Source organism: Myodes glareolus, chromosome 8 (assembly GCF_982192425.1).
Source record: "Myodes glareolus chromosome 8, mMyoGla1.1, whole genome shotgun sequence".
Classification (NCBI taxonomy): Eukaryota; Metazoa; Chordata; class Mammalia; order Rodentia; family Cricetidae; genus Myodes; species Myodes glareolus.
The window spans coordinates 70,333,169-70,353,807 of NC_142033.1; the positions used below are offsets into that span (position 1 = coordinate 70,333,169).

At 51.3% G+C, this 20,639-nt stretch overlaps 1 protein-coding gene across 2 annotated transcripts in view; it reads left to right on the forward strand.

Moving 5' to 3' along the window:
- Htra3 (HtrA serine peptidase 3) overlaps positions 1–14,711 on the forward strand; it is a 30,504-nt gene extending 15,793 nt beyond the window's left edge. Inside the window, exons 5-9 of one of the 2 annotated variants that reach the window (XM_048415157.3) lie at positions 20–52; positions 1,690–1,804; positions 10,871–10,919; positions 12,637–12,732; positions 13,672–14,711. In XM_048415157.3, the coding sequence (XP_048271114.3) occupies positions 20–52; positions 1,690–1,804; positions 10,871–10,919; positions 12,637–12,732; positions 13,672–13,837 (459 nt within the window). In that variant the 3' untranslated portion in view covers positions 13,838–14,711. Of the gene's footprint in view, positions 1–19; positions 53–1,689; positions 1,805–3,239; positions 3,945–10,870; positions 10,920–12,636; positions 12,733–13,671 lie in introns of those variants that run through there. The other variant, XM_048415158.3, reaches the window with a different exon arrangement.
- The last annotated feature ends 5,928 nt before the right edge of the window (positions 14,712–20,639 follow it).

Genomic DNA, 20,639 nt, shown 5'->3' on the forward strand with positions numbered 1-20,639 from the left:
GGTGTTTCCCCCTTTGCAGTATGGGAACTCCGGAGGACCCCTGGTAAACCTGGTAAGTGTCCGCTAAAGTGGAGTGTCTGGTTTTCTGAGGCTTTGCTCGCCCAGAGGCACAGGCTGGAGGTGGATGCGGCTGTAGGGACTGCATGTCCAGAGGTCAGTAGTGTGGCTGGGTTGGAGGCCCAGGAAGACCTGAGCACCAGGCCTGTGCTGCCTGGAACCCTCAGGGACAACTAAAAACAGCTGCCAAGCTGGGACTATGTGCCCCATGGTGACACTGGGCAATGGGGGCTCCGATCAGGCTAATATTGCCCTGGACTTTGCTGTTCTCGGTTATAATTTAAGGTGGGAGGAGAGACCACCCTTTTTTTTTAAATCTTTTTTTTTAAGATTTATTTATTTATTATGTATACAGCATTCTGTCTGCACACCAGAAGAGAACACCAGATTTTATCATAGATGGTTGTGAGCCACCATGTGGTTGCTGGGAATTGAACTCAAGACCTCTGGAAGAGCAGCCAGTGCTCTTAACCTCTGAGCCATCTCTCCGAGAGACCACCCTTATGAGCTATGTTACCCTCATTACTTCCGGAGTCAGGCTCCGCTTCACCCTGGCTGAGATTTTTCCAGAATAGGGCGGTGGGTTCAGCTTGGATTCCAGACTCTGAAGTCTCAGTGTAGCCTGCCTCCAGGAAACCTATCCATAGAGTGGGTAGTGTCCAGAGTTGATAGGAACACATACTACGGGGATACCTGAGGAGGCTCTGCAGGGATACAGGCCTGACCACTGACACAGACCAGGGAGGAATTCCTGGAGGTGGGAGCATTTAGTGAGGGTGTGGAGACGAAAGAATGGGGGAGGATGCCAAGGTTAAGACAAAGCGCACGGGGCATTGTCAGGGTGGGAGAAGACAGCAGTGGGGCAGCCCGTGGGCCGGGACTGTGTCTAGCTGACACTTAGGCCCCTTGTGTAGGTGGCTTTCTCCTCCACACTCAGTATTTTCCAGCAAACTGCTGAAGGGGAGAGGTTCATGTGGTAGGGCCTGGGCTAGATTCTTTAGTTTCTGCCCTAGGCCCCAAAGAGCTTCCCTGAAAAGCTGGTAGTGCCCTGATTGGGTTGTCTAGAAAGAGCATCCAGCAGCCCTCCAATGGCCAGGTAGCTTTTGGGAGGGGTCCTGCCCAGGAGTGGGTTGCATTGACTGAGCCAGCTCCGGCTCTGTTGGCATTGGTCCCATGAAGCTGGGCAGGGTGGGAACCAAGTTCAAAACAGATTACAGTCTGCTGCCCTGGCCCCGCTCACTGGTCTCTGCTTTCATGAGGAAGGGATAGAAGGGGCCCACGTCTCTGATGGGATCAGATGATGTCCTGAGTGCAGTGGACACTGCCTCCTAGGGCAGAGGGGCTGGGGCTAGTAAGGCAGGCTCAACCCAATAACATCTTCCAAAGTTTTCTCCAGGGGTAGAAGAGAAGTCCCCACGATTTGAAGGTTACACAGAGTAGGGGAGGTGTCACTGACCCCAATGTGACCTAGAGAGCCATCTTTCCAGGGTAGCCAGGGGCTTTTTGGACCATCTCTGTGGGTCACTGGCAGCCAGCTCTACCTCTGGAAAGGGTGCTCTCGCAGCCCAGCAGCAGCTGGTGACTTGCTTGAATGCCTCTGAGTAACCCCCACCTTCTGCCCACCCTGCTCAGGACGGTGAGGTCATCGGCATCAACACGCTCAAGGTCGCAGCTGGCATCTCCTTTGCCATCCCCTCAGATCGCATCACACGCTTCCTCTCCGAGTTTCAAAACAAGCATGTAAAAGGTAAAGAGCTCACTGGAGGGGCAGGTAAGGCGGGGCACCCAAGACGTGGCCCAGCCCCACCCAGCTTAGCCAGGGACCATCTGCAGGGGCTGCGTAAGCCATGTTTACTCCTAGACTAGACCCTTCACCCTCCCAAGCCAGCAGACCCAGGACTCTCTTAGGGTCTTCCTCCTTGCCTTCTAGCTCGTGGCCACATTCACCTCCTCCTTCAGACAGTTTCTTCTCAGGTCCCACTATCCAAGCTCCAACTCCCAGGACTCTTCTTAGGTGGCAGAAAACTGTGTTTCCTTCCCGCTTCCCGCATATCCATCCATCCATTCATCCCTCTCTCATCTACCCACATCCAACCCTCCCATGCATTCATCTGTTTACTCATTCCCCAATCTACCCATTCATCTGTATGTCAATCCACTCATCTTTTCTATTTACTGTTCTTTCCCTTCATCCATTTACTATTTACTACTCACCTACCCACTCAGCTATTCACCCATCAATCCATCTAGCCATCCACCAACCGATCTACCACTCTACCCACTAATCTACACATTCATTCACCTGCCCATTCATCTTCCCATCTATCCATCCATCAATTTATACAGCCACCCATTCATTCATTTATTTGTCCGTCTATCCATTTACTATCTACTCACTCATTCAGTTATTTACCCATCCATCCATTCATCATCTATCCACCTACCCTCCCATTCACTCATTCACCCATCCACCAGTCTGTCTGTTCATCTGTATACCATCACATCCATTTATCCACCCTTCCATCTATCCACATGCCCACTTATCCTCTGTTCCCCCATCTGCCCACACATGTACCCATCAGTTAATCTGACCGTTCATCCTCTTATCCTTCCATCTATATACTCATCTACTTGTACACACACCCAGCCATTCATCCACTCTCTCACACACCCACCCATCCATTCATGCATCCATCAATCCACCCATCCATGGATTCATCTACCTATCCTTCTTCCTCCTATCCATTCATGCTTCCACGCATTCACCTACCCATTCCTAAGTACCCTTTTCAGCCTGTCAGTCAGCCTAGTAGGGTGTCCTCTGTTCCAAAGAAGCAAAGTCCAAGAACCCAATCCCTGGGAGTTACCGTCTGCCAGCCCCTATCCCCTCATCCCAGTCTAAACAGGAATTTCCCATCCCTCTCAGCCTTGTGGGTGGCCATCTGCATTCCTCTGGGGAGTGGACTTGCCAAGGACAAGGTGGCTCTCCAGGTGAGAGCATGCTAACTTTAGTTGGTGATCATGGCCACGGTTCAGATCTCAGGCTCCTGGTGGCTCTCCTCATTTTCGGTCCAATGAGCGGCCAGTGGCCGTGTCTCCCCCATCCACCTCCTGGCTGATACCCAGGTCTGACCCTGCTCTGCCGCCCACACCCTCTTACACTGCCTCCTGTCTCTTCCTAGCCCTCTCACCAGCACTGCACTAAGAGCAGGGGCCTGCCTCCTGCTTGCTCCTTCCTTTGCGGCCCTGCCAGCCACATACACAGACCCCAGTACAACCGAGACTGGTCCCATGAAGAACTGCAATTGAAGAGCCTCGTTCTGTTCCAAGTGGCCCTATGTGAAGATGTCAGGAGCATGCAGAGCCTGTCCCTCCCAAGAATCCGAGGCACCTTCTGGTGACCAGTGGGAACTAGCCACCTTTTCTCTCGACTGTAGGAAGCTCAGAATTAGCCCAAGGTTCCACCTTTGCTCCATTGGTTGCCTTGGCCCTTTCTCTAGTGACCAGGGCTTTCCCGTTTATCCTGTGTACGGGATCAGAGCTCCATCCACACAGACCGGCCTGTGGGTGACTTCGGTGCTGGACATGGCCCTGTGGCCTTCCGTCCCCTTGTCCCCTCTTCCACTCTCAGATAAGAACTCACTGGGGCCAGATCTGCTTCTCTGTTGGACAGCAACTGTCCTAGTCATGTGTCCTAGTCACTTACCTGGGTTCTGAGGACATGCTCACCCCATCCCTAGAGCTCTGTTATCACGTAAGGACAGATCCTACCACCCAAGGGTCTGGTGGGGCTTAGCTAAGTGGAGTCTGTTGGCGTAAAGTCCTTTCCGAAATTTGTGCTTATTTATGCTTTTCCTTTTTTAAATAAAAACATTGGATGACCCAAACCTAGCCAATCTAAGTTCTTTAACACATTCCGTTTATTAAATCAGGGAGGCATCGAGTACATCTCCTTTCTCATCCAAGGGTTAGTGTAGGAGCCTGGGGAGCCTGGGGAGCCTGGGGAGCCTGGGGAGCCTGGGGAGAGGGTCAGATTCCTGAGTGACCAGTGCAGTACTGTTCAGGGGAGCTGTCCTCTTGGCTGTGAATCAGAAGCTTCAAGGTAACAGGAGAGGCAGGCAGTGGGCAAGGCACACCCCGACCTCCTCAGGTCAACATATTCCCTTTGAGGAACACCCATGCTTGGTGGGGTCCCAGATGAGGAGGTGGCTGGGACTAGGGGGTACATGAGACCTGCCACAGCAGCAGGGGCTGGACAGGAGCTTGGTCTGGGCCCTAAGCCAGTGGCAGAGCTGCTGGGCCTCTTTGCATCCTTCCGGGGACAGCCCTGGGAACCTTGACCACCGAGGACGGGCTAGCCAGAGGTCTGACCTACTCTCAGCTCCTTCCCAAGACTGGTCAGTCACAGTAGGTGTATGACCGGCTGAGCTACCCTGCCTACTCCTAAGTGTGCGTTCAGCCTTCTGAGCTGTCCCTCTAGTGGGGAGAGAAACCTAGAGGAACCTGGGATGATATAACATCTAAATGATGGGTCTGCGCAGGAAATATGGGGAACAGAGGAGCTCAGGAGATGGGTATGTACCTATCCCAGCAGGATAAGTACTGTGGGGAGTGCAGGATAGCCCAACATCCCAGGAGGCCAGTGTAGGAAGATACTGAGGAGACTTTCAGAGCAGGGGACCTACACAGGCTCAGTGTTGTGGGGCCTTGGGGAAGGAGTCATGGTAAGTAGGACACGTTGGCTGTTGGGTGGGGGTCAGTGGCTGAGAGGAGGCAAGAAGACATCAGGGCACTGTCACTTTCTCGCGGTTGAAGCAGTCTTTGTTTCAAGGTTGAGACATGGCTTTACCAAAAGGCAAGAGGTTTACCAAAAGGAGTCAGGGAGGGGTTTATTGCTGAGTGGAGAGGGAAGCAAATGCCAGGGAGCTGTCATGACATTTGGCTGGGTTCCTCTGCCCTGACCCGAGAGAGATCACAGACAGTCAAAGGGCAGCTTCCTTAGTGCTGATATTCCTGAGACAAGGGGACTCACAGACTGGGCTTCTAAAGTTCCTAGAATTACATCTCCAGAGCACTGGGTGTGGGGACCCTCTGCGCCTCAGCTCTCCTCTCCACTCTCCACGTCTCTGCACCCTCTTTGGGCTCTTCATGGTTTTTCGGACTGTAGTATTGTTCTTGGTGATTTTCTTTCAGAGTCTCCCCTCTGTTGATCTCTGGAACTCTTCAGAGCTTTGGGTATCTATAGCTCTCATGGCTCTCCGGGGCTCAGCTCCCTTTGAGGCTACCACTCTGAGATTTGGGTGTCAGGGTCCATAGTTCTCAGGGCTCTCTGGGGCTCTCAGCTCCCTTTGGGGCTACCACTCTGAGCTCTGGGTGTCAGGGTCTATAGCTCTCAGGGCTCTCTGGAACACTACTTGCTGTCTCTTTGCTGTTGCCAACTGGACTGGGAACTTGGGGGTTTGTCTGCTTTTTGTACAACCAATTCAGCCCACTCTATCTGTGATAAAGATCAGAAGTAAGCAAAAGACCAGTCAGTATGAAGCCTTTTTAGGGGCTGAGGGATGTGTCCTTATATAGCAAGAAAGAGCATGGTAGGATCCTACCAATCACAGTACAGCTTTCTGTCTACCAATCACAAGCCTCTCATGAGCACAGTTGCTTTTCTGCCAATCACAAGCAATTTGTGATTGACAGCTCCCACAGTCACCGGGGAGGTGCCGCCCCCCACCCCCTTGAACTCGTTGAAGACTCCCGCTGCCAGGGTTGAAGCGTCTGCGAGAGGGGTTGTGTGGAGGTCACCAAGGCTTCTCAAGGCTGGAGTGAGGCATCCTGGAACTGTCTGGAACTGGCCTGACTGGAGCGAGACCTCCTGGCTCCAGAGGCAGCTGTGGTTGCAGAGGTTCTTGCAGCTGGAAGTCCCCACCCCCACCCCCAAGGACTGTGGAGTGTGCACTACAGCCATACAGGCCACCAAAGAAGGCTTTGCTTGGCTTATAGCCCCTGTTCAAGGCTGTGAGACAGAAGGGCCTGTCAGCTGTCATTCTGGAGACCTAATGGCCTTCTTCTAAACGCTTACCCTATTTAAAGAAAGAACAAACCCAGAAACACTAAAATCTGCTTACCTCAAGGAACATGTATGGGAATAATGTCACCTGTGTCCCCTGCTTACCCTTGAGGCCAGGCACTCCTCCAACCGGCCTCAGAATGATGCTCTCAAATATGGGAAGCCCTTAATGGAGATTTGCCCTTAACGTTGTTTGGAGGGGTGTGTGTGTGTGTGTGTGTGTGTGTGTGTGTGTGTGTGTGTGAGAGAGAGAGAGAGAGAGAGAGAGAGAGAGAGAGAGACAGAGAGACAGAGAGACAGAGAGAGTTGTTTGGAGGGGTGTGTGTGTGTATGTATGTGTGTGTGTGTGTGTGTGTGTGTGTGTGAGAGAGAGAGAGAGAGAGAGAGAGAGAGATAGAGAGAGACAGAGAGACAGAGAAAGACAGAGAAAGACAGAGACAGAGAGAGAGGGTGGCAAGTAAGTTTAGTGGTACTTTCTGTAGCCACTGCTCTCTAGGTCCAGAACATTCTCAGGTACCCATATATCTCAGCCCTTTAAGAGACCCCCTTCCCTGTCTCTGGATTCTGTTGCTGATGCCCTGATGCTCATTAAAGTGGGGGAAGCTTGGGGGACAAAGTGAAGATTCTCACCTGAACTAGTCTCTTTCCGGCTGTGCTGTGCGTGCCTTACAGAGGTGTTTTCCCCACAGAGATCGGGATTGGATGGCAGAGTTGATGGATACAATGGACTAGCCCTAGAGAGCCAACAGAACCCCACTACTCCTCCATACCTCAGCTCAGCAGTGTGCATAAATGCCCAGCCTCTGTGGTTGGGGCTGACAGGTGACCTACAATAGTTGTTCCCTATCTAGGATGTCACTGGCCTCAAAGGTGGCCCCAGGATGCTGTTTTGCCAGGAAGGCATCCCCCATAGGAAAGAGATGAGGCCCCACTCCTCACACCGATGGGAAGCTGAACTTTGTGCTTTTTAAACATGGCCTTAGGCTACAGGCCAAGTGGAGGTGTCAGAGGAGGGGCATCCTGGATACCCAAGCTTGGAAATCGGGTTTCATCCTGTCCTGATCCAGATTCCTGGATTTAGGTGGCATTCACAGTGAAGTCCCATACTCCCCACCTCATCTCCCAGCCTCTTCTTGCATGAGCTGAATGTACAGTGCTAATGGGACATCAAATGAGTGTCAGAGGCACTGTCCCTAAACACCACCTGCTAATCTCTCAGTGAAGGGCACTCCCTCATCCTCCCTGAGCCCTATGCCCTTCTTCCACCTATCTGCAAGTCTCCAGGCCCTCCCTCCTGGGTAGATCTGGATAGATTGGCCCCACAACTACTCCATCACTCAGCATCACCAGCCTGCAGAGCCCTAGTTCACTATAGAACTCCCACACCATGGACCCTCCCACAGGCCTCAGAACTACAGTGGAGTGTGTCTGTGGTTCAAGTAGGATTCAGAACCTTTCAGCCCAGTTCCCCGGGGCATTGTTGCTGCTCATTCATCATTTACTCTGGACAATAAATTGTTCTAGCATCATTTGCTCTAAGGACTTTGCTTTGTCCACCCAAATGGTTTTCCAGATTTACCACAAATTAAGCTGTTCATCCTTGTCCTAGTGCTGCATGGCTTAGCACCGGTGGCTCTCCCAGAAAGTCCTGAGGTCAGGGGGTCTGAGAACCTGTGGCTCTCCCAGAAAATCCTGAGGTCAGGGGATCTGAGCGCCTGTGGCTCTCCCAGAAAGTCCCGAGGTCAGGGGATCTGAGCGCTCTGCTCTTTCTCATCATCTCTGTTCTCTGAACTACTTTGTTCCAGATACTATTAAGAATCAGCCTCCTGGTTTGTGTGGAAGGAAATCAACAGCCAGATGGTGTTTTGATTGGCGCTTCAGTGTGTCTGCCAAAGATTTTGGGGGGAATTGGGGTTTTAATAGTGTTGCAACCTCAGATCTGGGATCACAGCATCCGGTTTTTCTCAGCATGTTATACAGAGTATACAGTATACTGACCAATTTCTGATGGTCTGCTACCAGAATCTACAAGCAAATGTGACTTTGGTATGTTGAATACTGATAACTCATGGGCTCTAGTAGCTTCTTGGTAGATGTCACTGGGTTTTCTGTTGTAGGGGAGTGTGTGGTCTGTGAATAGGGACAGTTCTCCCATTTTCCAGCTGAATGGCCCACCCTCATCCCCCAAATCGACCAAAATATTGAATAAAGTTTTGGGGAATGGTCTTCCTTGTCCAGTCCCTGCAGGAATAGGTATTCAGTCTTATGCCAGTATGCATACTGCTGGCTAAAGTTATTATTATTATTATTAATAATAATTTTAATCAAGTTGAAAAGTTTCCCTTCTGCTCTGGCTTCTCATAGGCACACAATGTAAGGATTTGCTCAGTGCTTTCTGTGTGTCTGTTTAACTCATAGTATTTTTTTTCCTTTTCAATCCACAATATAACTAGAATTAGCTGACTCTTTTTTATTTTTTAAGTATTGGGAACTGAATCCTGGTCAAATACACAGTAGGCAAGTGTTCACCACTGAGTCATGTTCCCAGCTCTCGTCTAACTTTTTATATTGAGTCAGAGTTTCAGCACATTGCCTAGGCTGGCCTTTAACTCACTTTGAACCTCAGGCAGGTCTTGAACTTGCCACTCTCTTGGCTCAGCCTGTGGAGTAACTGGGGTGACAGACCTGTGACACCAAGTCAGGCTGCTCTTTTTTTCTTAGTTTTTTTGAGACACGGTTTCTCTGTGTAAGAGCCTAGCTGTCCTGGAACTCGCTCTGTAGACCAGGCTGGCCTTGAACTCAAGAGATCCTCCTGCCTCTGCCTCCCAAGTGCAGACTGGTCTTTTAATGTTAAACCATCCTGTACATTCCCGAACTAAATCTTTCTGTTGTGATATATTATATATTTGGTGTGTTGGATCTGATTGCTGCAAGCTTTTGAAAGTAGTTTTGCTTCTACCAAGACAAGAGGTTGATGGTCTAGTTTCTGGGTTTGGTCAGGGGACACCAGCATCACTTTGAGGTCCGCTGGAGGTATCTGTAGAACCTGTTTTTTCCTTAAACCACCAGTTTCAGCAACAACATCATCTAGGTCTGAGCTCTTTGTGGGAATATTTTAAACTATGCATCAACTTCATTACTAGATGGAGGGCTTCCGGCCATTCATTTCTTCTTGACTGAACGTAAGTGGGGCTTTCCAGACCCTGCACGGTGGAATGCATGGACACAAAGCGGTGGAAAGCTCCCCTTGCAGCCCTGTGGGGTCTGAGGGTCTGCAGCCACACCTCCTCTCTAATTCTTGACTTTGGTAACTATCTGTCTTTTTCTCACAATCACACTGGGTAACAATTTGTCCATTTTATTGATTTCAGAGGGTTGGAATTTGGTTTCCATCTCTGCTGGGCTGTTTTGTGGCTCATTGGTTCCTGTTTTTTCTTCTTCCTTTGAGTTTCACCTGCCACTTTTGCTTTTTTTTCTTGTTTTTAAAAAGGAATCTGAAACCAGTGGTTTGAGACTTTCCTCTTTAAATTAAAAAAAAATACTGTGGCTGGAGACATGGTACAGCAGTTAGAAGTGATTACTGATCTTGCAGAGGACCTGGGTTCAGTTCCCAACACCCACATGGCTGCCATCACTCCATTTTCAGGGGACCCAATGCCCTCTTCTGGCCAACATGGGCATTGCATGCATGTGATGCACATAATACATACAGATAAAATATTCATGTGCATAAAACAAAAGTAAATACATCTCTTTAAAAAAATTATTATTTCTAAGGGAGCCATGTGTGCCATGGCATGCATGCAAAGGGGTAGAGGACAGCTTTGTGGGGTCAGATCTCTCCTTCCATCTTTATGTGGACTCTGGAGATCAAGTCCAAGTCACCCAGCTTGTACCACAAGAACCCTTACCTGCTGAACCATCTCTCCCGCCTGAGTCCTTTTCTCTGATCTGGGTGTTCAGTTGTGCTTTTTGCTTCTAAGATCAGCCTTTGTGCCCTGAAAGTTTTGGTTAGGGATTCACTGATGTGATTGAAACTGTTCTCTCCTTTCTCCTTTTGTTCTCAGTTACTTACTTCCTAAGCATTGGGTTTCACAGGCTCTTCCTAGTGTTGATTTCTGGTTTAATTCCACTGTGTTCAGGTAATTTTAGCAAATGAAAACTTGAAAGGTGTTAACATTGCTTTGGGTTCAGAACCTTTCCCGTCCACTGTGTTCAGATAATTTTAGCAAATGAAAACTTGAAAGGTGTTAACATTGCTTTGGGTTCAGAACCTTTCCCGTGGTTTTACCACTAGAGCAGCCAGGGGTGGCAGCAGGGAAGGTGAGGGAGGGGAGGGTTTGGGGAGGCTCTTGAAAAGGGTACCTCACTGTGACCAGTGCTCTTTGGGCATCGCCAGGTGATGCTGCATTTGCAGAGGGGGCAGAGAGAGGTACGAGTTTAGGCTCCAGCAAGGCCAGTGGGGCCTCAGCAGTGGGGAACCTGGAGAAGCAGGAGTGAGGAAGGGGTTCAGCGGGGGGCAAAGGTCAGGGCCAAATGAAGGGTGAGAGGGACTAAAGCCGCCTGCCAGGAGCAGATTAGAGCCAGGCCTGTCGCAGTTCCAGAGAGCAGTCGGGACACGGCAACCCCAGGATCCTGCTCATAAGCAAAATGGCTCCTGGTCCCCCACCCTACTGAGTCTCCCATAGGTTCCTTTCTCAAAAGCAGTGACCATGTAGCCTAACGGAACCTACTGTGTTCCATTTCCAGACTGGAAGAAGCGCTTCATTGGCATCCGGATGCGAACCATCACGTCAAGGTGAGTGTCACGGGTGACATCCCTCTGTCCTGTCTTCCCACAAGCCGCTTCCACATACTGTCCACTATGCCCAGCTGCTGGCAGGCGCTAAAGGGGTCAGACTCACCACCATTGCCTGATGGATTCCTTCTGCTCCTTCACAACTCTATTTAGATGTCCCTTCCTCCAGGAAGCCTCCAGAATTTGCTTCCTAGGGTTCCCATGATAAGTAATTAAAACTAGACGGCTTAAAACAACCAAAATAAATTACTTGGGGGTTCTGTAGGTGACACACTGAAATTGGGTGCCCACAGACCTCACTCTCTGAGGTTTCAGGGTGCATCCTGCCTGTGTATCTTGACTCCCTCTGGCTATGGGCACTCCTTATCAGGCTGAGCCCTTATCCCTGTCCATCTCCACATGGCCTCCTTTACCCTGTGTCAGTCTCAAAACTGCCAGTCACTGGATATGAGAGCTGCCCAGGTCCATGACTTCATCTCAAGGTCGCTGACCAAGCAGAGTGGCAAAGACCTTGTTTCCAAACATGGTCATGTTCTGAGCTCCTAGTGGACACTTCTCCATCTCCACCAGCCACTTATGTAGAAGAGCCTCCCCTGTTTGCACTCAGCACCTTCCTATGGCACCGTGCCACCCCACAATGTTGGAATGGCATGTCAGGTGTCCTCCTGATGGAGGAGGGTTATCTGTCTATTGTGTTATTTTCATTGGTCAATAAAGAGACTGCCTTGGCCCCTTGATAGGGCAGAAAATTAGGTAGGTGGAGTAAACAGAACAGAATGCTGGGAAGAGGGCTATGAGGCAGATGCCGTGGAGCCAGTCATCAGGTCAGACATGCTGAATCTTTCCCGGTAAGCCACCACCTCGTGGTGCTACACAGATTATTAGAAATGGGTTAATCAAGATGTGAGAGTTAGCCAGTAACTAACTCTCTAGAGATAATGGGCCAGGCAATGTTTAAATGAATACAATTTGTGTGTTGTTATTTCTGGGGCTAAGCTAGCTGTGCAGGAGCTGGGCAGGACGAAAAGCAGGCCTGCCCGCAGCCCTCACTACATCCTCCCATCCTGCCTGCCACCTTGACTCTCAGTTCCAAGGAGATGGGTGTGTTCCCACCCATCTCTTGACTCTGGCAGAAGTTCAGAACAGGGCAGCTGCCTGAAAATACAGGATGTAGGTGATAAAGGGGGTTGGGGAGGAGGGAGGAGGAAAATCCAGCCCAGAGATGTGAAGGAGGCTTCTCTACACTGTGGAGCTCTGGGGATAACTTGGGGATACCCACCAACCACCCCTCGCTTCCTGCTTCAATAGCTGTCAATCTAGGGAGCAAATCTTCAGCAAACTGCAGCTGAGACCAGTATACCAACTCATCTTTATATTGTGTGCCTCCCCAGCCATCCGTCCACTTACCATCTGCCCAATCTTCTCTGTCCACTCCATGACCAAAGTATTTTCCACCTTCCCACCCAGTGCCTCCTGTCCTTCCACCCACCCACCTGTCCTTCCTCCACCACCCTTTCTAACCTGTCCTTCCATCTAGCTGTCCTGTCTCCACACCCGCAGCCAGCTGTGGCCACTGAGCAGCCCTATCTCATGGGCTCAGGATGCCCCGAGAGCACACAGGAGGCTGTTTGTCTGGCATGGGTGGTGGCGGAAAGGGAGAGCCACATGCCAGGGAGTTGGGCTGGAGGCAGGGGCTGACACAGAACTGCCTTTCCAGTCTGGTGGAGGAGCTGAAGGCCGCCAACCCAGACTTTCCAGCGGTCAGCAGCGGAATATACGTGCAAGAGGTCGTGCCCAACTCACCTTCTCAGAGGTATGCCCCGCCAGCAGAAGGAGGGCTGTAACACTCAGACACGTGGCGGGGGTGTGCTGGGGCATGGGCTGGGCCTGCTCACTGACCTTATGTGACCCACAAGCCTTCTGGCAAGGAGCTGTGGAGTCTGGCCTCTCCTCAGAGCCACGGGAGGGATGAACTATCCCTGAGAGCATTGGTCACGCCTGTCCTTGGAGCAGAGGGATCTTTCCTTTGTGAAGCAGAGGCTGAAGAGCCCCTGCTTGGGCCAAAAGGTGTCTCCAATCCTCCCTCTCTCCAGAAAGTGCTTTGGCCTCAGTTTTCTCATCTGTAGAAAGGACCTGATTCTGTTAACTCCCCATCCCAGAGACTTTGTCACTGCCAAATGAGATGAAACCTTTGTTTGTTTTTTAAGAAATACAGAAATGTTAGGTACAGACCTGGTAAGGTGGCACAAGCCTGTGCCCTCAGCATATGGGAGATAGAATCAGAAGGATTGGGAGTTCAAAGCCAGCCTTAGCTAGATAGAGATCCAGCCTAAGTCACATGGGACCCTGTCTCAAAAAAAAAAAAAAAAAAAAAAACAAAAAACCGAAATCCAACCAAACAAAGCAACGTTAAGTATTGGAGCATCATGAGTTGAGGCCATGTGACCCATGTGGTCATTCCCTGGCATCCTGGCCTCTGTCTCACCCATGCTGTGATAGGTAGGTCCTATCAGTTGTTTTGAACTATGGCTTTGGGGTCTAGAGGGACCCCATTGGCATGCTGACTGCTGTGGCGAGGTGGGCCTGCTCCTCCTCCTGCAGTTTGGACATCACTGGCTACCACATGCCACTGGCTTTCCATTGGTGTTCTTTCTCAAAATTATTTTGCTAAACTGCTGCTGCTGAGCCCAGGTGAGCCCCACCTGAGCCCTGAAAGTATGTGCATGCTGAGGGTCTTTCTCCTGGTTGGCAGAGGCGGCATCGAAGATGGCGACATCATTGTCAAAGTCAATGGGCGCCCCTTGGTGGACTCCAGTGAGCTGCAGGAGGCAGTCCTGAATGAGTCCCCACTCCTGTTGGAGGTGCGGCGGGGGAATGATGACCTCCTCTTCAGCATCACGCCTGAGGTGGTGATGTGAGGCTACCATCCTCCAGCGCCACGCCAAAGCCTACAGAAGGCAGAGTCCCTACCTTCATGAGATCAGGACGAAGGGCCGCTGTGATCCTCCGCAGGGCCAGCAGGCTCCTCTCTGCATCGGGGCTGAGGTGAAAACGGGGCCTAACCAGGGGTCTGGATCTCAGCCTTGACCCTGAATTCCAGTTCCAATAGAGGAAGCACAGTGTCCCCTGGACCAAAGGCCCCTGATGTCACCTTCTGAGTTCTCTGGATTTAGAAACTCCCAGAAACTTCCCTGAAAGTCTGTCCTTGCCCCAGGTTCCTGCCTCTACCCTCAGGAAGGCCTGCCTAGCTCCCACCCCACCTCCTCTCCCCTTGTCCCAGTGCCTAGACCTCTCCCCTTACAAGGACTCTCCTGACCCCATCTGGTTCCCTCTGCCTCAGCACCCCCTCATGGTAAGACAGGGGCTGCTTGCCCTGCCACCTGGCATCCCTGGGGGTCAGGCCCTGCAGCTGTCCCCTGGAGAAGTCAAGGTCCTGACCTGGAGCAGGTAAATGTTCCTCACTGCTGAGCTGAGCCCTGTGCTGGCCCAGGCAGGCAGGAAGCAGAGTGTCATGATCACACAATCTCCAATCCTGAGAGCTCATTCTCCCAAGGTGACCGTGTGGTGCCTGAGGTGCAAGGACTGAGCCACTTCACCTCTACACGCAGTTCTGGGTGCACCGGCCATCCCTGAAGACTGCCACCCAGCAGCCAGCAGGCTCCCGAGGGCATCTTTGTTCTCCCTAGTGTTTCAAGTATGTCTGTGAGCTTCGCTGTAAAATTACCCCCACTCCCCATGTTGCTTGTACTGTATGTTTCTCTACTGTACGAAATTAAAGTTTACAAGCACAGAGCTGTCAGCCAGAGAGGTGTTCGCATCCCGCCGACTGGGGTCTTTCTGGGGTTCCACACCGAGTACATCACTGGTGACAATCTGAGTCATGTAAGTGACCTTTCCAGGTTTATTCACTGTCACAACCGTTGAGTGGCATGGAACACACCAGATCCCAGGGCTGCCGGCTGCTGTGGGCAATCTTAAAACAGGCCTCTGGGGACAGTTCCTTCGCATCCAGTTTTGAGGTTTTACATTTCCCACCCTGACACTACCCAGCTTCTGTTGCCATGAGAAACAATAGCAGCTAGAAGAGCAAGGCCCCCCAGTGAGTACCCGAGCCCCTCCCTGCATACTTGGCCATGTAGCTAAGCTCTGTCTCTGCCCGCCCTTTCTTCTTTCTGTTCACAAACACTACCCACAGCCCACAGTGACTGGAAGCAGGACACAGTCTGAATTTTCCAAGAGGAAATTCTCTTTGGTGTGAGGTTTGGGGCTGGAGACCCACAACCATGTTGTTCTGGACCATAGAGTTCAAAAGGATCTGGGACCTTCTAGCTCATCCTACACACAGGGGCAGGATCTGCACTGCTGGATGACCCAGGCTGCTTCTCTAGCATAAACTGCAGGCGTTTTGAGTGACCCACTGGAGACTCCTGCTCCCCAGCCTCAAACACCCAGGGCAGCTTCAGCGTCTGTAGTAGGACCCCCTGGAGACAGAGGCCCTAACTTTTGGCACATTTTGTGAATGGCTGGCTGTGTGCTGTATAGCTAACTAGAAGGGAAGATGGGTGGATACTTCAATGCTCAGGCAGAAAGGACTAGAAAAGGGCAAGAAGCAACTTTGTAAGGAGTGTGCCTGCTAAACCCACTTGCCACTCTCTCGACTTTGGGACACAGGCGCAGGTTGTCACAGCATGGCTATCCCAACATTTCCCAACCCACGTCATATCCCGCCTTAGATGCCCATTGGCTACCCACTTCTGTCCGTCCCTTGACCCAGTACAGCCACCACTAGCATCTTCTGAGAGACCAGACCTGACTTCAGAGCCTGGTAGAGTTCATGCAGTGTCTGCCCCTCCCAGGCCCTGCTTGCTTCTGTGGGGACCCTGACACGAAGACACCACAGCTCACCATAAAGATTTCAGACCCAGGTCTGTGTTCTGCCATTCATACCATGTGTTAGTGCCTTGCATGTGGTGAACACAGGCTTGGCTCCCCTCAATGTCCATCTCCACCTAAGCTTTAGCACCCCAGCTAAGTCTTCCTTGCTAGGCCATGTCCACCCCATAGCAGTTGAGAGACAGGGGTTCACAGGGCCCTCCTCTCTCAGAGGCCAACTCAGACAAGCTACGCTGCCCTGAGTCTGTGCGGACCCCTACTGGCTCTAGCACTGGGACCCCACAAGCCCCATGGGTCCCCCAACAGCCTGACCCAGCACAACATGGTGTGGCTACCTCAGTTTCCCCAGCTATAAGGTGAAATTAATATTATTGTCCTGAATGAAAAGGAACACAGGGATTGTCTGGGCTCCAAAGTGCTCCCCACCTGTCTCCCCTCTTCCTCTTCCTACCCTACCACTCTCTTCTCTGGCCTCTGGTTGACTTTATATAATATGGGAGGCTGAAGGTGGAGTCTCTGAGCTCAGAGTGACTGACTGCCTGGGTTCTGACCCAGTGGCTTTCAGTTCTGAGCTACAGTATTCAGTAAGGTCATGGTCATACACCTCACACCCCCCAGAGAACCAGGAGCTCTTAGAGAGGGCTCATCATATGCCGGGGACCAGTACTCCCACCCCAGGGCCCTGTGTGGGTGGCCCTAGCAGTCCCCTTCCTCTCCCAGCCTTGGGAGAGTGGTCCCTGACCACTCCCAGCCAAGTGGGCTGACCCTCAGCTGTTCAGCCAGCTGCAGTCTGTGAAAAACAACTTTTTCAGAGTCAGCCAGCTGCCGCCAGAGCATTGTGCAACCCTTTGGGTTCCCACGAAGTCCCAACAGCTAAGTTCCTAGCCGCCCTCCACTATGTGTCCCATGAGACTATAAGCAGGGGTGTTCACAAGGCTACCCCATTCCAACTAGGAGCTCTGTTCACAAATGGAGTAGTCAACTTGGGGCCGCGACCTTCCAATGCCCTGCTGGACGTGGGGGGAAACTGAGGCCCTGAGAAGAAGAGGATTGTTCCGGGTCATACATGAACTGATGGCTGGTCTCCATGTGGCCTGGCCAGGTTTGACCCGTCCCTCAGGTAGATAGCAATGACGACAGCTGCTACAGGACAAACATCTCCTCAGTAAGGAGCACAGGGTGGCCTTGAACCGGCTTCAACCCTAAGGACTCATCCTGTCCTCCCCACCACATGGGTGGCCAAAGACCCAGCTGAGGGGAGTAGGGGCCCTGGGATGTGCCTGCCCCCACCCAGCCCCTGGCCCCAGCCTCTGCAGCACACGGTTCCCACCCAGTCACCGACTCGCTCTGTCTCACCTACTGTCACCCCTCCTCTCTCTCACAGCCCCCGGGCTCTCGGTCTTCAGGCCTTCCTGGATCCAGCTGGTGCTCTTTTCCAGTCCTGGCCTTTGTCCAGTGATTCCCCTGACTAGAACCTTCTCCAGATCCCTGGGAGTGGGACAAAGACATTTAGTGACAATCCTCTCAAGGACATCTTCCAATGTGGCCACATTGAATAAATGTCCCTTTTTTGTTTTCCACCATAAGGTTGACTCTTTGAATTGACTGATTGGTGATGGGGGGGCTGAACCCGGCCTGGGCACAGGCTGTGACCCCCACGTCCAGTAACACCAGCATTGACACAGCTGTAAAGGCAGCACCCTATGTGCTCATCAGCAGCACTGGCCAGGGGCCTCCATCTCTGGAGGGGACCAGGATGTGCAGGGACCCCCCGCCCCCGCCTGTGCCTATGTCTGACATGCGGCAATGCAGGCTTTCCTCCCCAAAACCAGCGTTCCTCTGGAACTCCATGAACCCATCTGTCCAGGATTCTGAGAATGCTCAGGTACTTTCCCTGTCAGGTTGCCTGTGGTCAGAGTCTGGCCTGCCTTGGATAGTCCCCAATCCCCTTTCTTAGGACAGGTATGCAAGGCGCCAACAGTGGCTTTCATGTATCTTCAGGGGTTCTTCAGATGCGGGAGAAAGAAGTGTGCTGGCAAGTAAAGGCACCTGCCACAACCCCTGTGACTGGAGTTTAATCTCTGGGGGCCATACAGTGGAAGGGGGCAACTGACTCCTGCAGGTTGTGTATGACCTCTGTATGACTGTTACGGCATGTGTGTTCAGCATCTCTCTCTCTCTCTCTCTCTCTCTCTCTCTCTCTCTCTCACACACACACACACACACACACACACACACACACAACTCCTTGATTAGATGAAATGTGAAAACAAGTTGTGTGGACTTAGCTTGAGGACTGTAGTTCTCATCCTGTTGGGAACCACCTAAGGCAGGTCAGACTCTGATGACAGGCAGCCTGGCTGGAAATATGTCAAGGAGTCTCAACTCCCCATTTGATTGAGAATGGCTCATTATTTGAAAGCTTGGTCTCCAGTTGTGGAACTGTTTGGAAAGGATTGGGAGGTGTCACTTGGGGGGGGGGGTTGTCTTAAAGTTTGAAAAGCCCAGCACTTGGGATGCAGAAACAACTGGATCTCTGTGAGGTCAAAGCCAGCCTGGTCTACAGAAGTAGTTCCAGGACAGCTATGACTGTTTAAAAAATACTTTCTTGAATAATAAACAACATAACAAACAAACAAACAAAAAAGCCCAGGACATTTTCAGTTAGTTCTCTTTCTGCCTCCTCTTTGTGGATAAGGATGTAAGCTCTTGCTGATGCTCCAACACCATGTCCGCTGGCCAGCTGCCGTGATGGTCATGGACTCTACTACTTCATAACTGTAAGCCCCAATAAACTTCTATCAGTTTCCTTAGTTCTGGTCATCACAGGAATAGAAAAGGAACCAAGATGTGCACACGCACGCACACACACGCACACACACCATGTACAGACATACAGCTGTACACGCATACACACTTAGGCTGTGTCCCTAAATACACCACATGTGCAGAGTCGCACACTATACAGAGTGGAGGGCGCTAGAGACCCATCCGACACAGGTGCTTAGAGACGTCTGTTGATTTGTTGGACATCAACCATGAATAAACTGTCCTTGAATTTTCTCCATAGCAGCTGACAGATTCCCTGATAGCGTCACAGAAACCACTTCCTGGAAACAGCACAGGCATCCACGGCAGATGGCTGGGAAAACAAATCCTGACCAGACGCACGATGTGTTCACCCTGTCATGGTTTGACTGAGAAAGGCGCCCCCAGGCTTGTGTTTTCAATGTTAGGGCCCTGGATGGTGGAGCTATTGAGACGGTGTCTTGCTGGAGAAATTAGGTATGGGGCCAGGTCCTTAGAGGTGCTCTGCTCTTGGTCTCTCTCTGTCTCTGTCTCTGTCTGTCTGTCTGTCTGTCTTTCTCTCTCTCTCTCTTTCACTCCCCTCTCCTTCTCCCCACCCCTTTCTTCTGCCTGCCAAGAGGTGACCACATACTTCTAGCAAGTACTTTGGAATGTCACTGAACATTGCTTGAAAATGGTGAGCATAAGACATTTTATGTTATGTGTGTGGATTTTTGTTGTTGTTGTTGTTTTATTTGTTGGTTTTGGATTTGGTTTTTCAAGATAGGGATTTTCTTCACATAGTCCTGGCTATCCTAGAACTCACTCTGTAGACCAGGATGGCCTCGAACTCAGAGATCTGCCTGTCTCTGCCACCCAAGCCAAGTGCTGGGATTAAAGGCATACACCACTACCATCTGGCTCATGCTATGTGTTGTTTTACCACAATTTTAAGAAGAAAAAAAAACAGTATACTGGCCCAGTCGTTAGGCAGACAGCATGAGTGAGGGGGAACCAAGCTGTGACGGCAATAGAAGCAAGCAGAGGGCAGCCCTGCATGTGCTGGGGCACGAGAGACATGGTCCTCAGCCTGGAGCCTGTGGTAGGGGGTAGGACGCAGCGTGCATCATGACCATGTGTGCAGACCAATCCCATGGCAGCATGCCTAAAGCCCAGCAGCATGAGGCATGCTGCCTAGGTCACTTTGACCCTGGAATCCAAGACTGATTTCCACCTTGCAAGGCCCATCCCACCCTTGGGCCTCGGTGTCCGTCCTTGGAGAATGAAAGGCTACATTCACCCCCTGGTTCTTCCCAGCTTGCGTACGCATACCAAGTCTGCTCTGAGGGGGCTGTCAGGACTGAACCCAAGAGACAGTAGAGAGGACCACACACCATCTTTGGCTACAAGGACTCTGCCTGTTGGGGGTGCTGTCTCAGTGATGTCTCCTCCAAATGAGGAAGCATCTAACTCAGTCAGGCAGGGCAGATTCTGAGCAGCTTAGGACTTGCATTGTTGTGAAATGTTGCTGTTGCGCTAAAGACGACTTCAGGGAAGGAAGGGTTTGTTTGGGCTCATGGTTTTGGAAATCCCAGTCCATGTCAATAGCCCCTGTTGTACTGGGTCTGTGCACCTCAGGAGTGCAGGCAGAAGAGGTTGTTTACATCCTTGTAGCCAGGAGCAGGGGTAGTTGGTGTTTCAATTTCCTCTTTGAGGGCATACCTCCACTGACCTAATTTCCTCCCTCTAGGCTCCAATTCCTGAAGGTTCTATCTCCCAGTACCACTAGAACCTGGAAACCACCGGCCTTTGAGGAACATTTAAGATGCAAACCATAACACGCTTGAATTCAAATCCTGGACAAACTGCTTTCGCAGGTCTTCAGCTTTCACAGTTATAAAATGGGCAGATACAGAAGGAAAGGGGATGGATATAGATCTCACAAACAGGACCTGTGTTAAATCACTGGAGGCTAGTAGAACTGTCACGCTAGGGTGGTCCACATACGATGGCTGATGGCTACCACCTTAGTGATGAAGC